This window comes from Canis lupus, chromosome 26 (assembly GCF_011100685.1).
Source record: "Canis lupus familiaris isolate Mischka breed German Shepherd chromosome 26, alternate assembly UU_Cfam_GSD_1.0, whole genome shotgun sequence".
Lineage (NCBI taxonomy): Eukaryota > Metazoa > Chordata > Mammalia > Carnivora > Canidae > Canis > Canis lupus.
In genome coordinates, this window is record NC_049247.1 from 38,483,851 (window position 1) to 38,505,267 (window position 21,417).

The 21,417-nt window shown below is 47.3% G+C and overlaps 1 protein-coding gene across 7 annotated transcripts in view; it reads right to left on the reverse strand.

Annotated features, from left to right (window-relative positions):
* Nucleotides 1–21,417, reverse strand: part of RNLS (renalase, FAD dependent amine oxidase) — a 277,680-nt gene that overhangs the window by 55,659 nt on the left and 200,604 nt on the right. For 4 of the 7 annotated variants that reach the window (XR_005379569.1, XM_038576057.1, XM_038576058.1 and 1 more), the window contains exon 6: nt 2,671–2,846. The exons of 1 other annotated variant lie outside the window; for it this stretch is intronic. Coding sequence is in view for 5 of the 6 variants with exons in the window: in XM_038576057.1 (XP_038431985.1) it covers nt 2,671–2,846 (176 nt within the window). In the remaining variant the exon portion in view is untranslated. Of the gene's footprint in view, nt 1–1,385; nt 2,573–2,670; nt 2,847–21,417 lie in introns of those variants that run through there. 2 more of the 7 variants (XM_038576053.1, XM_038576054.1) reach the window with 2 other exon arrangements.

Sequence of the window (21,417 nt, forward strand, 5' to 3'; positions counted from 1 at the left end):
TTGGGGTGGAAGAGGAGAGGGGAAGGAGGAAAAGAAAGGAACATAGTGTGGGACCCAGGCTGGAAGAAAGTATGGGTGGGATTTCCCCAGTATGGGGATTGCACCTCTTCTCAGAAATGAAGGGAAGTTCAAAACCAGGTGGTTGATCCTCTTTCATTTTTTTTAATCTTTTTTTTTCTTTTTTAAAATTTTTTTACTTATTTATGATAGTCACAGAGAGAGAGAGAGGCAGAGGGAGAAGCAGGCTCCATGCACCGGGAGCCCGACGTGGGATTCGATCCCGGGTCTCCAGGATCGTGCCCTGGGCCAAAGGCAGACACTAAACCGCTGTGCCACCCAGGGATCCCGATCCTCTTTCATTTTTGTTCCTGTTCCTACACCATCCTTCCCTTCAGTCCATGCATGTAGTAGACCATATTCATGGACATGCACCCATGTCCATATTCGTGGACGCGCTCCCATGACCGCATTCACGGACACACGCGATGAGCTTGTTAAAGCTAGAGCACGTGTTCTGGGCTGGCAAGGCAAGAGGCGGCATGCATTTATGTCCAATTTCAAAGGTCACTATGGATCTTTGAAAAGCCCTGGAGAAATGTTCTCTTGGGAACAATAACTGAAAACTAGTTAAATCCTATTATGTCTCTGGACCTGTCATTCATTATTCCTTTTTCTGAGGTGATGTGGGAGATTATTTATCATCTATCTATTATCTATCAATCATCTATCCCTCTATCATCTATCATCTCTCTATCGTCTATCTATCATCTATTATCTATCGATCTATCATCTTTCTATCATCTATCATCTATCTATCTATATCTATCATCTATCTCGCTATCATCTATCATCTATCATCTCTCTTTATCTATCATCTATCATCTCTCTTTATCTCTCTATCATCTATCATCTATCATCTATCTCTCTATCATCTCTCTATCATCTATCTATCTATCTATCTATCTATCTATCTATCTATCTACCTATCATCTATCTATCTGACCTAGCATCTATCTATCCGACATCACCATCCCCTATCTCCCAGTGTAGGCAAGATCTCTGGCAAAAATGACAGCGTTCTGCTCTGTAGAATGATGCCCAAGGTACTTTAAGAGGAGTATGAATACTGAAAAAATGCAAACTTCTAAGTTTTAATGAAACAACTTACTCCCTTTTAGACTTTGCAGCTGACGTAGACTTTGTGACAACAGAGCTGTAAATGCCCTGGGTTGATTTCAAGAGAGAACATCCAAACTGTAATAAAAATCATGGCTAGGGTTTGGATGTACTTTGTGTTCAAATATTTTTTATTAAATTTTGTGATATTGCACAACTTTGAATAGGTCATTTTGTGGTTAGAGCACAAATCTATTTCTATTAACACATTAAATTTGAAGAAATAAGACCCATCTTTTCAGTTTATTAACTTACTTTGCGGAAGTCACAAGAAGAAACTCACAAACTGTTGTTTCTTTTAAAGGAATATTTATAAATTGCAAAATGACTTGCTGCGTAATACATCTAGCTTCAAATTATATCGACGGGATGATTTCCCCGTCTTCTTTTTCAAGCCAACCTAAAATTGAGTTAAGTAGCACTTAAGGACATTAGCTATGAGATTTTTCAATGCTTTTAAAAGGAAAAAGTGAAGTCTTCCAAAGTGACCATGATACGTTTAAGTAAATATTTTCCCCAAAGGTTCACTGTATAATTGAACTTGAGAAGACGCGGGTAAACACACAGACATGCCGCAGTATTTTAGGAAATAATTTGCCATTTCCTCTGATTTTGGGAAGCCCTGTAAAATATACAAAATCTGCTGCAATTTCTCACAATACCATCTTTTTAAAAGGCTTCCCAAGTTGGGTAACCGGCTGTGCCGATACTTCGGTCAACCAACGGGCTCGGAAATCTTGGGAAAAAATAGACAGGTCGCCGCTGATTTTCTCCTTCTGCCCTTTGCTCCTCTGGCCCCAGATGGCTTTACGGCGAAGTTTACAGATCAAAAGACTTTTTCTACAAATACCCACAAACTTCTGCTGGAATATGCAGAGATTTTCAGAAAAGTCAACATTTACTTAGTGTAAAGAGCTCAAAGTCTGAGCGAGGAGAGCAATCAGCAGGTTTATCTAACCCAGAAAAACAGCTCAAGTAGCTGAATTATACACATATTCATCTTTGTCTCCCAAGGAGCTTTGCCAGCGGCAGTCAAAACCAAAGTGGGAACTTAATAAAAATGAAAATTGTGGTAGCAAAATATACTTACAAGGTTACTTTGACATATTGCAAAAAAATTTGGGAGGTTCCAGTGGTTTCTATATAACCACAGTACTGATTTAGGAAAAAACCCCAGAGAAACAGCTGCATTTTGATATATAACCTGCCTTGCCTGCATAGGAAACCCCAGATTTTCAGGGTGTAGACGCCTTGCGATGCTTTGAACACAACCCTGGGGAACGTTGCACGCATCTCTCGTTGAGAAATAACGGGCTAAGACGACCTGAGGACGTGTACGGTTGCACCTGAGGCAACCGAAGAGTCGTTCCCGGGACCACATCGCTCGTTTCTTTCGCTACGAAGTGGCGGAGATGAGAGAGAGGAGTCAGGCCGGCTCACCGGGTCAGCGCTGACGGAGGAGACTGTGCCCTCGCCCCCGGATTCCCCGATTACCTGTGAATGTCTCCACCTCTGGCATTTGGCGGCCGCTGGTCGAGGCAGGCCTGGCAAAACGGTTTCCAGCTGCTGGAGGATGAGCTCCTGCACGTCCTCGGTGCTGCGCTCCATGTGCATGACCCCAAATGGGACGGTGGTGTGGACCACGAGGGAAGGCCCGACGTCGGGCGACTCTGGTGTGAGAGGAACACAAAGACACCTCTTGAAGGGAAGCACCTGCAGCGTTTCAAACCTGGTTTGAATGAATCACAATCATCAGGCAAGTAAGTCTACAGGGAAAACAGTCTCGCCCTCGGCCGCCAGCTTAGGCCGTCTCCGACACTCGAAACCAAGGGGAGGACAGAGTCCCGAGGTGTTTTAGAGGAGACCCTTGCAGATCTTGCAAAGAACCGGAGGAAGGGGGAAGAGCAACGCCTAGCAGCTTCCGCCGGTGGGTGCGGTCAGATTTATCGGTGTGTCCCGCTTCTCTCATCCACTGAACCGTGCGCTCTCCGGGGCAGGGGCTGCGTCTCGTACGTGGCGCAGGCTGTCCTCACGGTCTGAGAACAAAGGAGTCGCTCAGCAAACACTTACTCATTTTACGTTAAAGGGACCACATACCATTCTGTTGCAGTTCTATTAATGCCACAATCAAAGAACTTCACTTTCAAAAAAAAAAAAAAAAAAAGCCTCTCTTTATAAATAGGCTTGACTTCATAATTTCTTTATCTTTGAAGCAGCGTTAAGAGTAAGACCTCACCTATAACGAGGAACTATTTCCCATTTTGATTTGCCACGGATTTTTTTTTTTTTTTTGCTATATTTTCACAGTTTCAAATAATGCCCGTCAGCTTTGTGTCTTTCGCTCTTTCACGGAATACGGAAAATCGGGTAAAGTTTTAAGTTGAATGCAAAGTGATCAAGGCATTAAAAAGATACAGTCTTGGAAAAAAAAATAAAAATAAAAAAAAATAAAAAAATAAAAAGATACAGTCTTGGGATGCTTAGGTGGCTCCGTCACTGAGCATTTGCCTTTGGCCCAGGGCGTGACCCCGGGGTCCTGGGATCGAGTCTCACATGGGGCTCCCTGCATGGAGCCTGCTGCTCCCTCTGCCTGGGTCTCTGCCTCTCTCTCTCTGGGTCTCTCATGAATAAATAAATAAAATCTTTAAAAAAAATCTTAAGAGGAAAAAAAAAAGCCCCATCAGCCGTCTTGTCTCAGGGAACATTACTTCTGTTAACCAGGTAATAGATTCGGGGAGGCTTGCTCCCAACAAGGGGGTGTCAACACCAAACGAGGAACCACAGCTTCCCAGACGCACAGAAAGCCAGTGGGTCGACACTGTGGAGCACAGGGGTTGGGGTTCTGAGCTCACTGATGGGGGGCGGGCCTCCGAGGACGGTGAACACCAGCCCCGTGCTGAGAACCTCAAGGTTGCACTGACCCAGCCATTTGTCCTGGGCGGGGAACGGGGGGCAGAGGGGGGGCTCGTAAAATGCCTAAGGGCAGCCGTGGGGCCTTGCCAGGTCCCTCCCACTTACATTAGCCATCCCCTCCAAGAAGAACAATAAAAAAGGAAATTTAGGGCCCCAAGTGAAACCGTTCTTGCATAATGAGCGAACAACCTGGCTACTTGTTTTTATTGGAATCAGACACTTTGCAGAATTTTGACGAATCGCTGCAACCTGCGACAATGGGTTTGGAGGGAAAGCTCCCTCCACCCTCAAATTAAAGGGCATCTTTCGAAGCCGAAGTCCCAGTGGTGCGTGACTACGGCTTGGATGTGGAGCACGTCCCGAGCCACGGCGTGTGAAGAGCACTCGGGGCGGCGAGTCACCGGCTCCACTATTCTCGGTCACCGGGAGGGCAGCAGCCACGTCAGTTTGTGCTTCTCGTTACTCGGTTGCACGAGCCCGGCACTCGGCGTCGGGCACGTTAAGTGTGAGCTCACACGAGCCCACAACCACTTCCGCGCCCGGGTAGTGGGAAGGCAGGTGCTCAGGCAAGCCCGACGGCCCCGTGGCCCTGACGACCTCGCCCCTCGGGCCTCCCCTTCCCGCGTCACTAATGAGGAGCAGCGGTGCTTGCCCCACGCGCTGTCGCCAGGGCTGACTGGGCCGGGACACACCAACACCGCTCTCTGTGAAGTGCCACACGACTGGGACGCGCCCGCGGGCCCCCGTTCTGACCTCTGTGCCGGAGCAACAGGAGCTTCAGAGAGAAGCTGTGTCTCTCTCTGTGTCTCTCATGAATAAATAAGTAAAATCTTCAAAACCCCCCAACTCCATACCCATGAAACACTGACCCCTCGCTCCCCCTGCCCCAGCCCGTCAACCACCGTTGTTCTTCCCCCTCTGAATCTCAGACATTCCGTGGAATGCCGATGTCTGTCCTTTCATGACCAGCTTCTCTCACCCAGCACGATAAGACTTGCCCACGTGGCAGCAGGTGTCTGACTCCCCCTCCTCTTTAGGGCCGCATAGTATTCCAGCGTCGGGATGCAGCAGGCGCTGGGGCGCCGTCCAGCAGACCCTTTATGCCTCCCCCCAGCGCCCGGCTGCGGTGAATAATGCTGCGATGAGCTCGGTGCACCCAGATCTATTTGAGGCCTTGCTTTCAGTTCTTTTGGGAGTACGCCCAGAAGGGGAATGGCTGGACCATATGGTGATGCTATGTTTAAACATTTGAGGAATCACCGTATCGATTTCCCACCGCGGCTGCGCTGCTTCCTCGTCCCCACCAGCGAGGCACGAAGGTTCTAATTTCTCTGCATCCCCATCAACGCTTGTCATCCTCTTTGTTACAATCGCCATTAGTTTATGGTTTTGAGTGGGGTCAAGGCGCTGACGGTCGGTACAGCGGCAGGAGCCCCACTATTAGCAGTGGGGCAGCGTTTCCGTCCGCAGTGGGCGGAACCCCGAGCCTGGGAAGGCTCCCGACGGACACACTGACAAAGCTGCGTCCTGCCACAGTCTGTCCTGAAACAAGGATATTAGCTGCCTCAGATCCATGGTCGCAGCAGCCACAAAAATAAGCACTAACGCGTTACAGAGGCTTAAAGACATGATGCTACGAATAATAAAATGTATTTATTTAAAGATCGTATTTATTTATTTATTTATTTATTTATTTATTTATTTATTTATTTTATTTTTGACAGAAGGAATGAACAAGGGAGGGAGGGGCAAATGGGGCAAAGGGAGAGGGAGAGAGAGAGAGAGAGAGAGAGAGAGAGAGCATCCCAGGCAGGCTCCACGCCCAGCACAGAGCGACGCAGGGCTCAATCTCACGACCCCGAGATCGTGAGCTGAGCTGAAATCATGAAATCAGATGCTTAACCGACTGAGCCTCCCAGGAGCCCAAATAAAATACATTTTTAAAAAGATTTTATTTATTTATTTCAGAGAGAGAGAATAAGGATGAGCAAGGGGAGGGGCAGAGGGAGACGCAGACGCCTTGCTGAGTAGGGAGCCCGACGCGGGACTCGATCCCGGGACCCTGAGATCATGACCTGAGCCAAAGGCAGATGCTTCACTCCCGGAGCCCCTCAGGCGCCTCTGCTGAATTAAATTTTAATCAGTCCATTCAAACAATTTTATCAGTTGGGTGGTTCTAATCTAATCTAATCTAATCTAATCTAAATGCTTATGAATTTAGTCCGCTTGATCAATTACTGAAAGAAATGGATTAAAAATCTGTCCTTGAATACAGTTAAAACTTCCAATTTCTCCTTTTAGTTCTGACAATGTTTGCTTGACATTGAAGCGATGTCACCGGTGTCTGGCTGTTTACATTTGGAAATGCCTTACGGTTTATTTTGTTTTTCGTTCATTCCACTTTTCCAACATTTGTTTCTTTTTAAAATTTAAAAAAAAATTTTTTTTTTTGCTTTCTTTTTTGTTTAAACCACTTTTACCCCTTATTTCGTTTTTCCTCTTTACTAGTTTGGAAGTTATATACTTGGTTTCTGTTTTTGGCGATTACCCGTGGACGGAAGCATCCAAATTAAAGTCAATCTTAATCTTCTCCAGAATAATATGAGAACTTTTGAAGACTTTAATTCTGATTTTATGCTTCTTTTTGGATGTTTTTCTGTTTGGATTTTGTTTTTGTTTTCATCCAGGATTCACTTACTCAGTTTTGTTCGTGTTTATGTGTATCTCTCCATCTATAGCTCCCGTCATGGGCCTCACATCTTGTCTCCAGGGTCACTTTCCTTCTCCCACGGGGTCTCATGTTGAAGCTCCTTTATGAGGTTCTATTGCAGGGTTTTTTGTTTTTTTTTTTTTAAATGTCTTTTGCGCAGGATAGTTTTCCTTGACATTTGGTGACATATTGAAGATACTTGCTCTCTGCCCTTTAAAGATACTATTGCTCATATGGGTCGGCTTTCACTGGTGCTGTTAGGAAGCCAACTCGGTTTGACGTCAGGCCCTCCGTGGGTAATTTCTCTTTTCTATCTGGACGTTTCTATCGTTTTCTCTTTGCCTTTGGGGTTCTTCACCGTTACTTGCCTACCTCGAGGTGTGAGTTTCCTTGGGCTTCCCTTCTTTGACTTTGTTTTCTGCACCCGGAGACTCATGTTTGTCATTAACTTTGGAAAGCATCCTCCTCGCTTTCTCCATTTCTGTCTTCGTGGAACTTGGATCATAGATACAGCAGATGCTCTGATTCTATCTTCATGTGTCTGGGTCTCTTTTTAATATTTCTCATTTCTATCTCCCCGTACTACAGTCTATGTTGCTTCTTCTCATTTATCTTTCAGTTTACTGTTCTCTCCTCATCTGTGTTTACTCTGATGTTTAATTTGTCCATTGAACTCGAATTTACATTATTCTTCATTCGTAAAAGCTCTTTCTTTCAAATCTGCATGATCCACTTGGATTGTTCCTTTCTCTTTTATTTCTTTAAACATAGCGTATTATACTGTGTGTTTGATTATTCCCAAATCTACAGTCTTCATGGGTTTGACTCCCCTTTTTGTTGTTTGGGATGGCTCCTGCCATACGCTCATTATGCTGTTTTCCTTGTGTGTTTTGTGATTTCTTTCTTTCTTTTTTTTTTATTTTTCCCTATTGCCAGGCCCAAAATTCCTAGCAACTTCATCTGAGAAATTCTCTGAGGCCTAAGCTTAAAGAGTGTTCCTCTGGAGATTTCCTTTCATCTCTGCCAGATGTCTTGGGGGCAATACTGCCCATGACTACTTTAACTAGATGTTTGGAATATGCTGGCAGGATAAATTCTGGCACCAAATCTGCCTGAGGGTGGATATGTGGTTTGGCATCTCAGGGGAGACATTTCATTTCTTTTTTTTGTTTTGTTTTTTTTCCACCCCACTCAAGGACAGGCAAGCGTTCCCCACAGAAAAATCCTTTGTCTGCCAGATAGGATGTATCAGATACACAGAAGTTCTTTATTTTTTTCTTTTTAGAGAAAGAGCGTGGGAGAGTGAGCATGAGCAGGGGGAGGGGCAGAGGGAGATGGAGAGAGAGAATCTGAAGCAGGTGCAGAACCCGAGGGGGGCTCCATCTCACAGCCTGAGCTCATGACCTGAGCCGAAACCAAGAGCTGGACGCTTAACCCACTGAGCCACCCAGGTGCCCCCCAGGCTGATAAACTCTTAACTCTTGAAGAAACAGAGAGGTTTTTCTTGGAAAACAAAAGTCATCAAAATGATCTCAACGTAAAGGAAATCAGTATAAACCAAAATACATAAAAGAAATTGAAAACACAGTCAAAAAGTTAATTTTTAAAAATGACTTCAGGATCTGGTTGCTCTACTTGCGGCTTGTTTAAAAGTGTCAAGCTAGTACAATGTTTATTTCAGACAAACACATCACATTTACACATACAAATACATATGCAAAACTGCAAACTATTTTTCTATTAATATTAGAAGGTACACTTTTATATTAGTAGACATGATTAAGAAAAACCCGATAATCTCAATATATATTTAAAAGGCATTCATTAACATTTAACATCAATTCATTGGAGAAAATATACAACATGAGAAAAATTGCTTTCTCAAAATTCAATAGAATATCTTTTTGAAAAAAATATATTTATTTATTTACTTATTCATGAGAGACCCAGAGAGAGAGAGGCAGAGACACAGACCGAGGGAGAAGCAGGCTCCATGCAGGGAGCCCGATGCGGGACTCGATCCCGGGACCCCGGGGTCACACCCTGGGTTGAAGGCAGACGCTCAACCCCTGAGCCACCCAGGTGTCCCCAAAACATCTTTCTTAAACTGATGGTTTATATCATATTTACAATGAAATAATATAGATATTTGTCACAGTAAAATCAGCATAAACCAAACATGCTCAGAAATACCGGCGGTATATAATATTGTTCTAATCAGTGTCTTAAGATAAAAAATAGAAATAAAATTTATAATACTAGGAAGAAAGAAAATTTTACAATTGAAAACAACAGTGACACAACATGAAAGCTTTCAAGTAAATTAAAAAATTCTGACATGAAATTGATTTCCATATATACCAGCAATAACTAGTAAGAAAGAAGAAATCTTAATTCTACAAGAATTTTTTGAAATTTGAAAAAAAAATGACCCTAAAGGAAAAAATAAAGCAACGAGAATAGTTCCACTCTTATGAAAAATCAATGAGTCAAGACTTGCTTTGCCGTAGATTTAAATACACTCTAGAGCCACAGCGATTAAAAATGCCCAATACTGATGGATAATAATAGTCAATGAGTCAAAATAGATATCTCTGGAAACAAATCCTAAAATAGATTAAGTATTTAGTGGATGACAAGTTAAAACAATGGAGAAAGATGAATTTCTTCTGTTGTGCTAGAAAATCCGATATATAGAAGAATTATTTTGGGATGTTCCCCTCCCGCTTGTGACCGGAGTTTGTCCCCATTTCTGCGGTCCTACTTCCGAAGCCATATATGGGGTTAGGGGCAAGCTCAGCTCCCCTGCCCCCGGCCACACAGGCCCTTCCGACAGGTCAGCCCCTCCCGGGGCGGGGGCCCCAGGACAGGGAGCCCAGCAGGTGCCCGCGTCCCACGGGCCTCCCCACTCACCGGGGGGCGGGCCCCCTCCTGGGCCCCTGGCAGCACCAGCCCACACAAGCCCGAGCACCCGCAGCCCTTCAGGAATCAGGCTGGGCCGCACCGTCCCCACAGGCCACATGTGGGTCTCTTTGCTCGTTAATAGTCTCAACCTCTTTCTTTTTTTTTAAAGGTTTTACTTACTTATTTGGGGAGAGCACAGGCAAGGGCGGAGGCAGAGGGAGAAGCAGACGCCCCCCTGAGCGGGGAGCCCCTCGCGGGACTCGATCCCAGGACCTGAGATCATGCATGACCTGAGCCCAAGGCAGCCGCTTCACCGGCTGAGCCCTCGGGTGCCCCAAGACCCCTTTCCTATGTGTAGGGGACCCAGGCCCAGCTCCTCTGAGCGTCCTGGCCATGCCACAGGCAACTTCATATCCCCCTCGGGAGTGCCCCACATGGGCACCCCCAGGGCCTCCAACGGCAAGTGTCGCAGGGACTTTGTAGGATTTATACTCAATTTATACTCAGTTTTATGGTTTTAAGTGAGGAGGAAGGTTCTGGAAGTACAGAAGGCTGAAAGGGGCCGGGCACGGAGGAAAGACGGGCTTACTCCCAGTCCTCCCTCCACTTACTTCATTTTTACCCTCTCGCCTTTGAGGAGAAGCGTTGCCTTATGTGTCCCTCACTCTCTCCCTGGGAGAAGGGGCTGCATGAACAGAGAACAGCAGCCGCTTTGGAAACCCAAGGAAAAGCCCTCGGGGTTTGAGGGAACAGGCTCATGCGGGACACATCGGGGGCAGCAAACGTGACCCCACTCTAATAGTGGGGTTTCCCCCCATCCCTGTTGAAAAGAGCACCTCGCTCTCCCAGGAAACTACGATCCACCATCTAAGAGGTACAGAAAGTTCTGGACTGCTCTTCCCCCCCCCCGAGAAACAGCACAAGGTTTACTTGGTTTGAACGAGCCCGCTCCCCGGCTCTATCCTGATGGCACCGTCAGGTTTTGAAGGACGTCAATTGACCTTTGGGTCTTGAGCCAGAAATGGTCTCCCACCGCCGGGTGGCGGGGCTCTAGGCCGGTCACGATGTCCTTCGCTTCTTCACATCAGTGTTGCCTCGGGAGGACTCATGTGACATATTAAGAGTCAGAGCATGAATGTCTTTCAAATGCATTTTTTTTCTTTTTTTTAATGAATTTATTTTTTATTGGTGTTCAATTTACCAACATACAGAATAGCACCCAGTGCTCAAAAAATAAAAATAAAAGGGATCCCTGGGTGGCGCAGCGGTTTGGCGCCTGCCTTTGGCCCAGGGTGCGATCCTGGAGACCCGGGATCGAATCCCACGTCGGGCTCCCGGTGCATGGAGCCTGCTTCTCCCTCTGCCTGTGTCTCTGCCTCTCTCTCTCTCTCTGTGACTATCATAAATAAATTAAAAAAAAAAAAAAAACAGAGCAGCAACAGTGAAATTCTTTGGGCAAACATATTTTTGAAATGCTTGTTTTAAACACAAGTAAGTAAGACTTCTTAGAGTCCCTAATATGATTATGCCCAGTGTGATCCTTTAAAGGAAAAAATAGTAGGAAATTATTTTTGGCAGCTTAAAGCTACTTTTATTTCAATTTAAAAAAAAAACTCTAAGGAAACAAAAACAACAACAACCAACCAAAAAGGTTAACTCAGATACCGTGAAAGGCTACAAAGTGAAAAATACGTAGAAGTATTGCTTCTGTCTTAGTCCTGGCAGTCCCACACCGCAGGGTAATGACTGTCGATGGTTTCCCGCGTATCCTTCCAGAATTTTCTACACATGAACCTGAGTTTCTCCTCCCCTCTTCAAAATGGAAATACCATCTTATTCTATGTATTGTTTGAACTTGCTTTATTATTCATTTATTTATTTTTTGTTCATTTAACACATCTCGGATGACTTATCAGTTCACGTGCGCCTGCTTAATGCAATAGTACGGAATCACCGCGGCTCACTACCGGTCTTCCTCAGCTGGATATTTCTTGCTTCCAGTGTCCGCGACAAGCAACGATCGCTGTAACGAGCACATGTCTTCATGCATCTTTCTTGCACTGATGGGATAAATCGCTAGAAATGGGGTTGCCGAGTCAAAGAGTAAGCCGATGAAAATGATTTCAGATACAGCTAAAGGATCCTCCAAAATGACCCCCGTCCCCAGGAGCACAGGGGAGCCTCCTGCCTCCACAGCCCTGCCAGCCCTAAGTTTTGCTGCATCTTATTTCCTTTTTGGAGTCCTGTTAGTTGCCCGTGAAAGCGGTATTTTCGCATAGAGACCCACTTCGTCTAGTCTTCTCCAGGGGCCTTGTGTTGCCCGTCCGGGTACCACGGTGCCGTCCTCACGGCCCAGACGAGGGCCATGAGAAGCGCGGATTCCGCGGTGGGCGGGCAGCCGGTGCTCCGCAGGTGCATCTGGAGAGCCCACCCCTCGAGGCTGACCCCCCTGGAGGCCACCTTGGGGCCTAGAGCTGTGGAGCCTTCTCGAGGGGTCGCCGTGCCCCACACCTTGGGGCGAGCTGCGTCACGGGAGGGGTCACGGCCTCGGCCACACCGTACATACCTGCCTGTCTTCTCCCTAGACTGACGCTACCTGAACTGTGGGCCCCACGTTACGTGTTCCACGTTTCTCATCCGTCCCTGGGGATCGGCTCGGGCCAAGCACCCCGTGTTCGTAGGACACCTGGGTGAGCAGGTGGGTGATGTAACAGCGATGCTGGCTGCCCGCCCCGGGAGGGGCATGAAGACAGGGAGCCGGCTCTGTCGTCTACTGAACCCACAGGACGGGTCAGCTCCCGGGGCACGGCGACAGCACAAAGCGGACAGCGGCGACTCCTCCCTCGCTGAGCTGGAAGGACTGGCTTTAAGAACAATGAGCACAGCTCCCGGTGTCTGCTCCTCGCTTGGTCCTGGACTTGTTTATCCTGGGCCTGCAGGTGCTCATGTACCTATGGATGCCTGCGTTTGCCTCTATTGAAATAAAGGGAAGAAGGAAAATCTTATAACCGATACATATGTATGTTTGTTGTCCCTGTTATCCAGGATACATGTGTTTGGATTTTTTTTTTTAGGGTTTTATTTATTTATTCATGAGAGACACACAGAGAGAGGCCGAGACACAGGCAGAGGGAGAAGCAGGCTCCCTGCGGGGAGCCTGATGGGGGACTCGATCCCGGGACCTGAGAGCACGCCCTGGGCTGAAGGCGGCGCTAACCGCTGAGCCACCCGGGCTGCCCGTATGTTTGGATTCCTTACGTTTAGCGAGACACACAGACGTCCTCCCAACAGTCCCATCTGAGATGACCGTACTGATAGGCATTTAGTCACATATAAACTGGTGTGTCAAACCCCACACGACGAACTGAAAACAAAACGAGAATTCCCCTCAAGTTCATACTTCTGATTCTGGAAGATGTCGCCCCAGAGCTCCCGGTAGGAGGAAGTGTATACAAATTCAGGAAATAACCTCCCAGCAAACAGTGGAAAATCGTTCGCAGAAGAGCGTGCTCCGTTGTCCCCGGCCAGCCGAGGAGGTAAATGATAACGTCCGCCAGTGATCCACGCCACTTGAAACATGAACCATCTCTCGCCTGTTTCCGCAATACCTGTCGGTGCCGGAGCAAGAGGCTTTGAGATGCGGTCGGGAGGGTGGGGACAGGGCCTGGGCTGGGCCGCTGCCCGTTAGACGGGCATCCCCAAGTCCTGAGAGCAGAGAGAAGGTGCGAGAAGGCACGTGTTCGAAGTCAGCAAGGCTTCCTAACAGACAAGGTGAAGGTGGGAAGAAGGGACTTGTAAGGGATGAGGATGGCCCCGGGGCCGGGTGTGGAAGATGGGCCCGGAGGAGGGAGAAAAGCACCCACTGCAGACACAAACTAGCGTCACTATGTCTTTTCCTATTGGACTGGCTTTGGGTCTTATAAAGGGGCTCGAGCTCATGAAGGGTCAAAGTCTTGCACCTGGTGACCTACTTCAGAGAATCAAGAAGCTCCGGGCCTTACAAGGAAGGTGTGGTACGAGCCTGCCCGCTACGACAGTTATGAGCATCACAGAGATGAACGTCCCCTGCTCAGCATCTACGGGCTCTTGTGCGGCAACCGTACCCACATTTTGATTTGGGGGCTATCGCCCGCCTTAGAGCTCGGACAAAGGATCAGGATATCCATCCCCACTGGTTACAATGACTGGCTCTCGGTGTCCATCGAAAGATGATGGATAAAGAAGATGTGGTCTGTATATACGATGGAATATTCCTCAGCCATTAGCAACGACAAATACCCACCATTTCCTTCGACGTGGATGGAACTGGAGGGTATGATGCTGAGTGAAGTAAGTCAATCAGAGAAGGACAAACATTATATGGTCTCATTCATTTGGGGAATATAAATAATAGTGAAAGGGAATAAAGGAGAAAAAATGAGTGGGAAATGTCAGAAAGGGAGACAGACCATGAGAGACTCCTCACTCTGGGAAACGAACTAGGGGTGGTGGAAGGGGAGGAGGGCGGGGGGTGGGGGTGACTGGGTGACGGGCACTGACGGGGGCACTTGACGGGATGAGCACTGGGTGTTATGCTATATGTTGGCAAATTGAACTCCAATAAAAAATAAATTCATAAAAAAAAAAAAGCTTGACCAAGTAATTATGGGAAAAACTCTTCCCGGGCCCATTCCATTCTTCTGAGGCCCCGTTCAGCTGTAGTTCTCTACTGAGTCTACAATATGCAGGCCTGGTTGGCAGTGGCAGCGAGACGGGCACACGTGCTTTCCCCGGCCACTCCTGCTGTCCTCGTGGTACAAATTCCTGGTCCTCAGAGACCAAAACTAGGAATCCACAGGACCCAGGGGATGGGACTTTCCTTCGTTGGAGCTTTCTCAGCCCTTGGGTGTGGTCTAGGACCTGAAGCTCCATCCCGCTTGTGAGCTTAAACACAACGGGCCGCCTCGTAGTTTGGTGAGAAAAGGCGCAGCGCTGTTCAGGGCCATCCCGGCCTAGACCTCTGCTAGAACACCCAACAGTTCTGGCCACACCACAGACACCCGATTCACGCACTGAAACGGTAAACGATTCTCAGGTGTCACAGCTCTACGGACCATCCTGCGTGACCAGTAAGAGTGAAGCAAATATACCCAGAATTGAGAATATTCCACTTTGTGAACATATATTAAGACAGATTCAAGCTTATTCTGAAAATGACATTACTCTTGACTGTGTATTTCAATAGATACGACTTTTTTTTTAGATTTTATTTATTCATTATAGACAGAGAGAGAGACAGACAGAGGCAGAGACCCAGGCAGAGGGAGAGGCAGGCTTCATGCAGGGAGCCCGACATGGGATTCGATCCCAGGACCCCGGGGTCACGCTCTGGGCCAAAGGCAGACGCCCAACCGCTGAGCCCCTCAAGGATCCCCAATAGATCTGATCTTGAGTGTGAAAGAACACAGGCCTCTTGGGATTCCTAATAACCTGAGTTACCCCCATAAAGCGTGATGTGGGAGTGAATGTTGTGTGTCATGGAAGCAATGGCAGGAAAACAGAATTTCCAAGTTCTTGCGTGTCTGGGGTTCTCGGGGGGGCGGGGGGGGGACCGGTGGTGGCACTGCTGGGGCTGGAGGCACACACATGCCCTTGAGGGTCCACGAAGGAGAGGGGAGCTGCAAGTGAAACCTCACATAACACGTTTGGTGTTATAACCTCATCTTTAGGAAATTAATTTTAACAGCCACTGTTAATTTTCCGTGTGATAGGAAGTGCAGGTTGGGGAAGGATAGAAAAAAGAAGCATCGCGTTTCTAGGGATGGATGAGTCTCCACGTGCTGAAGGGGGGTGGGATCTCTAGGAGAGAGGCGTTTACTTTTATCAAAACCAGTATGATTTAGAGACAAAGGAAGCTCAGGCTAGAGCCATGGTTTTGCTTCCTTTCTCATCTACAGAGTGGGGATGCTGCTCACCTCACAGGGTCGTCGTGAAGATGAGGCGCGATAAACCGCGGAAAGCACTTAGCGCAGCTTAATCAAGATTATGGGGATGGAGTTTTCTAAGCTTGAACCGCATTGTTCTGGTTTTTATTTCCTCTTTTCTTTCTTTTTTTAAAAAAATATTTTATTTATTTATTCCTGAGAGACACAGAGAGAGAGATAGAGAGAGGCAGAGACACAGGCTGAGGGAGAAGCAGGCTCCCTGCGGGGACCCAAGGCAGGACTCGATCCCAGGACCCTGGGGTCACGCCCTGAGCCGAAGGCAGACACTCAACTGCTGAGCCCCGCAGGTGCCCCTATTTCCTCTTACTTTTCAAACTCCTGACGTAGTTGTTCTACATTCAGGCTACAGAAAATTTCTTGTTTTTTTTTTTGTTTTGTTTTTGTTTTTTTAATAGAAACAATTGTAACGGAGGAAAAGCGTATGTTCTTATTTGTGACTATAGACCTCCTCAGCACACGCTCCCGCTGGTACATACGACACCGACCAGCGAGAGGGACAGCGAGACCCGTGACATGCCCGAACCCACGTACACGGTGTGCGCACTGAAGCTCGGAGCTCCTACGTGTTTCTACATCAGCAGCGTCTGAGATAACATTTCCCCCGTTCCCAGTCTCAGGACCTGAGACTTGGATTTTTCCAATCACCTTTACTACTGAATTGGAAATTTGGATTTTCTTTCAAATAATTCTGACCTTTTCAGAGGAAACAACTGCATTGACTGCATTGTGGCAAACCAAGGAGGCGGGATTGCCGGATTCTATGGCAAAGAGAAATCCTTGCGGATCCACAAAATCCCTGTTACGGGGCCCTCGGGAGGTTCTGCGCAAGGGAAGTTCACCACTTGGCCAACAACCCGTTTGAGTCCAGAGCTTGCTCCCATTTCTCAGGCTCCTGCCTTTATCCGCCTGTGCAAGAAGCAGACCGAGCTCTCCAGAGGAACACCCGCAGGCAGCTGCGTCAATAAGGATAGACCCCAAGAGGCTGATTTCAGATGATGGAATGGTTTCCGCCTTCTTTGATGGAGCAGATATGTTTATATGGTCCCTTTAAGACAAGGTACGTTTTAGGGGCATCTGGGGGGATTCAGGGGTTGAGCATCTGCCTTTGGCTCAGGGCGTGACCCCGGGGTCCCGGGATCAAGTCTCGCATCAGGCTTTCCGCAGGGAGCCTGCTTCTCCCTCTGCCTGGGTCTCTACCTCTCTCTCTGTGTCTCTCATGGATAAACACATAAAATCATGGGAAAAAAAATAAAATGAAACAAGGTACATTTTTATATTCCTGTAAGGGCAACTCGAGGAACCCCAGAGACCCAACTAGGATTACTGGCCAGATGCAATCACGAAGCCCTGCGGAGATAGACATACTTCAATTCCACAAACATTACCTAGACTTCAAACTACGTATCGTCATTTTGCAAAACTGGAACGAGAGAAAAAGAGAATATCAGGTCAAACACTGTCGAAGTTTTACTTACAAGGAGTTCTAACGCATTATCATGTTGGGATATGTTTATTTTTTTTTTATTTTTATTTTTTTTAATTTTTTATTGGTGTTCAATTTACTAACATACAGAATAACCCCCAGTGCCCGTCACCCATTCACTCCCACCCCCCGCCCTCCTCCCCTTCCACCACCCCTAGTTCGTTTCCCAGAGTTAGCAGTCTTTACGTTCTGTCTCCCTTTCTGATCTTTCCCACACATTTCTTCTCCCTTCCCTTATATTCCCTTTCACTATTATTTATATTCCCCAAATGAATGAGAACATACACTGTTTGTCCTTCTCCGATTGACTCACTTCACTCAGCATAATACCCTCCAGGTCCCTCCACGTTGAAGCAAATGGTGGGTATTTGTCGTTTCTAATGGCTGAGGAATCTTCCATTGTATACATAGACCACATCTTCTTTATCCATCATCTTTCGATGGACACTGAGGCTCCTTCCACAGTTTGGCTATCGTGGCCATTGCTGCTAGAATCATCGGGGTGCAGGTGTCCCGGCGTTTCACTGCATCTGTATCTTTGGGGTAAATCCCCAGCAGTGCAATTGCTGGGTCGTAGGGCAGGTATATTTTTAACTGTTTGAGGAACCTCCACACAGTTTTCCAGAGTGGCTGCACCAGTTCACATTCCCACCAACAGTGTAAGGGGGTTCCCTTTTCTCCACATCCTCTCCAACATTTGTGGTTTCCTGCCTTGTTAATTTTCCCCATTCTCACTGGTGTGAGGAGGTATCTCATTGTGGTTTTGATTTGTATTTCCCTGATGGCAAGTGATGCAGAGCATTTTCTCATGTGCTTGTTGGCCATGTCTATGTCTTCCTCTGTGAGATTTCTGTTCATGTCTTTTGCCCATTTCAGGATTGGATTGTTTGTTTCTTTGGTGTTGAGTTTAAGAAGTTCTTTATAGATCTTGGAAACTAGCCCTTTATCTGATACGTCATTTGCAAATATCTTCTCCCATTCTGTAGGTTGTCTTTGAGTTTTGTTGACTGTATCCTTTGCTGTGCAGAAGCTTCTTATCTTGATGAAGTCCCAAAGGTTGTACTACAAAGCTGTGGTCATCAAGACAGTGTGGTACTGGCACAAAAACAGACACATAGATCAGTGGAACAGAATAGAGAACCCAGAAGTGGACCCTGAACTTTATGGGCAACTAATATTCGATAAAGGAGGAAAGACTATCCATTGGAAGAAAGACAGTCTCTTCAATAAATGGTGCTGGGAAAATTGGACATCCACATGCAGAAGAATGAAACTAGACCACTCTCTTGCACCATACACAAAGATAAACTCAAAATGGATGAAAGATCTAAATGTGAGACAAAAGTCCATCAAAATCCTAGAGAAGAACACAGGCAACACCCTTTTTGAACTCGGCCACAGTAACTTCTTGCAAGATACATCCACGAAGGCAAAAGAAACAAAAGCAAAAAAAACATGTTGGGATATGTTTAATGCTCCCCGTTGAAGGCGAGCCCACAACTGCCTCACTCACCGGAACACAGAGCTGGAATGCAAGGACCACCCATCATCGAGTGTAGGACTCATGAATAACCTACGTAGGCCTAGATAATCTGGGGAGCAGGAGAAAATACATATATTTCTTTCCTTGTAGAGATCATTGTCCTACGGTCAATTTTTGGAGTTGACCTTTTCCCTTTCAAAAGAAACGTGCCAGAGGGGCGCCTGGGTGGCTCGGTCGGTTGAGCAGCCGACTCGTGATTTCAGCTCAGATCATGATCTCCGGGTCCTGGGGTGGAGGCCCAGCTGAGCTCTGTGCTCAGTGCAGAGTCTCCCTGGGATCCGTGCTCTCTCCCTCTCCCGTCCCCTGGCTCGTGCGCTCGCACTCTCTCTCTCTCTCTCTCTTTCTTTCAAATAAGTAAATAGATATTCAAAACATAGGTGTTAAAAAGAAATGTGCCACCGAATTATTTTAAAATGACCAAAACTTATGAAGTATCTGGAAAAATCACAATCATAATACAAAATTATTACAAAATGAGCATTTCCCTATACTGAGCATTAAAAGTCATTGTAGAGCGGATCCCCGGGTGGCGCAGTGGTTGAGCTCTGCCTTCAGCCCAGGCCGTGACCCCAGGGTCTCGGGATCGAGTCCCACATCGGGCTCCCTGCATGGAGCCTGCTTCTCCCTCTGCCTGGGTCTGCCTCTCTCTTTCATGAATAAATAAATAAATAAAATATAAAAAAAATAAAAGTCTTTGCAGGGAAGTGTCTGAGGCAGACAGGAGAGTGAGACACTAATAATTACCATCAGGTGAGATATTACCATAAGTGAGTTAACAGGTAAGACATTTTTTAATTTTTATTTTGTTTTTTTAAAAATATTTATTTATTCATGATAGACATAGAGAGAGAGAGAGGCAGAGACCCAGGCAGAGGGAGAAGCAGGCTTCTCCATGCAGGGAGCCCTGACGTGGGACCCGATCCTGGGACTCCGGGGTCATGCCCTGAGCTAAAGGCAGATGCTCAACTGCTGAGCCCCTCCAGGCATCCCTCAAGTACAGAACTTTTAAAATAAAATACGTTGGAAATGAATGGACTTACAGCACCTCATATCTCGAATCTGAGCCCAAATTGTTTTCTTTTCTTTCATGTTTTGATTAGATCTCATTAATTCATTCTTAATTAATTAATTACTTTTTTCATTCTCAATTTAACAAACATTTCATTGAGAAACGACCGTGTGTTAAGCCGCGGGCCGGGTGCCGGAGATACAAAGAGGAGCGAAGGGAATCCAGGCTTTGCGTCCGTGGGCCTCCCAACCTGCAGGGGAAGCAGGCGTGACGACTTCCCGACAGTCACGGTACAGGCAGCTATTAAAGGGCCAGCAGGAAACCTGATTGAGTCAGGAATTCAGGAATGGCCTCTGTGGAAGTGACATTTACAGTGAGACCGTCCACGCAGGGAGGACAGAATGGACAGTGGCCTTGGGTGGGCGACACCGGGGCAGGGGTTGGAGTGGGTCAGGAGGGCCGGGCGAGCTAAGCCGGCACGGGCCTGGTCTGGGGTTGGCCAGCTAAGGTCCTTCTGTTGGTAAATAAGATTTTATTGGGGGACATCTGGGCGGCTCAGCGGTTGAGCATCTGCTTTTGGCCCAGAGCGTGACCCCGGGGTCCTGGGATCGAGTCCCACGTCGGGCTCCCCTGCAAAGGATCCCGCGGGCGGACGAGACAGATCTCTGGGCTCCAGGATGTGACCTGCGAGAGCTTTGCTCTCGCTCGACGGGGGGCGACCCGGGAAGCGTCCGTCTGGACGGTGTGGAGTGTTGGGTTTGGGGGTACCTGACGCTGATGACGGCGTCAACGTATTTCTGGCCCTTCTCGGGGAGGAAATGTACTGGTTTACCGTGGACACTCTTATCTCCTTTACCAATAAGACCAGCGGAATCGTTCTTCTTGCATGTTTGACAGAAACAAGGAAAAAAAAGGGGAGAGAGAGATTGAATCTGGGTTTTGGCAACAGCTCTTAAATCCAAGGGATTATAATCCTTATGACATCTTTGGCCACTCTTGAGAAACTATGATCATGAATGTAGACAGTGGAAAAGGAGCCAACAACAACAATAATAATAATAATAATAATAATTAATAATAATAATAAAAGAGTGAATTAGGCTCGGTGGAGCTCAAGGTTCTAAACGCCCTTCCCGTCTCTATTAAATAATGGAAGGCGATGCAGCCCCGCCAACCCGGATTTCAGCGGGCGTAGCGGGAATCTGTTTCGGCGAGGAAAACTATATTTTAAATTCAAGGATGCTTCGTTCTTACAAACACGGATTCGGAATATTTTATACCAAAGAATTCCCTTAGTCCCACAGACCGGTTATAAATATTAATGGGGTTTCCACGCAGTCTTCTCAGATCCCGGTGTTTAATATTCATTCACAGGAGGCCGGGGACCCAGCGGCCCGCACTGTTCACACAGACGCCCCTCGTCTTCCAAGCGAGCACGTCCGTGAGCCTGTAGGGCAGCAGTCGCTGAAACGGCGGGGCTCGCGTGCCAACAGGCAAGTCCCCGGGGACCCGCCAACGGGCCCCGTGGGCCAAGGTGACTCAGTGGCATCTGGCGTCACCTCTGGGCGCAGCGACCGCTGGCGCTTCCAGACACGTGGAAACACGACGGATGAAACAGATGATGAAACAGCACAGCGACGTCCCGGGCGGCGACCCGCAGGGTGACCGGGGAGCCCGCTCCTGGGCCTGTGTCCG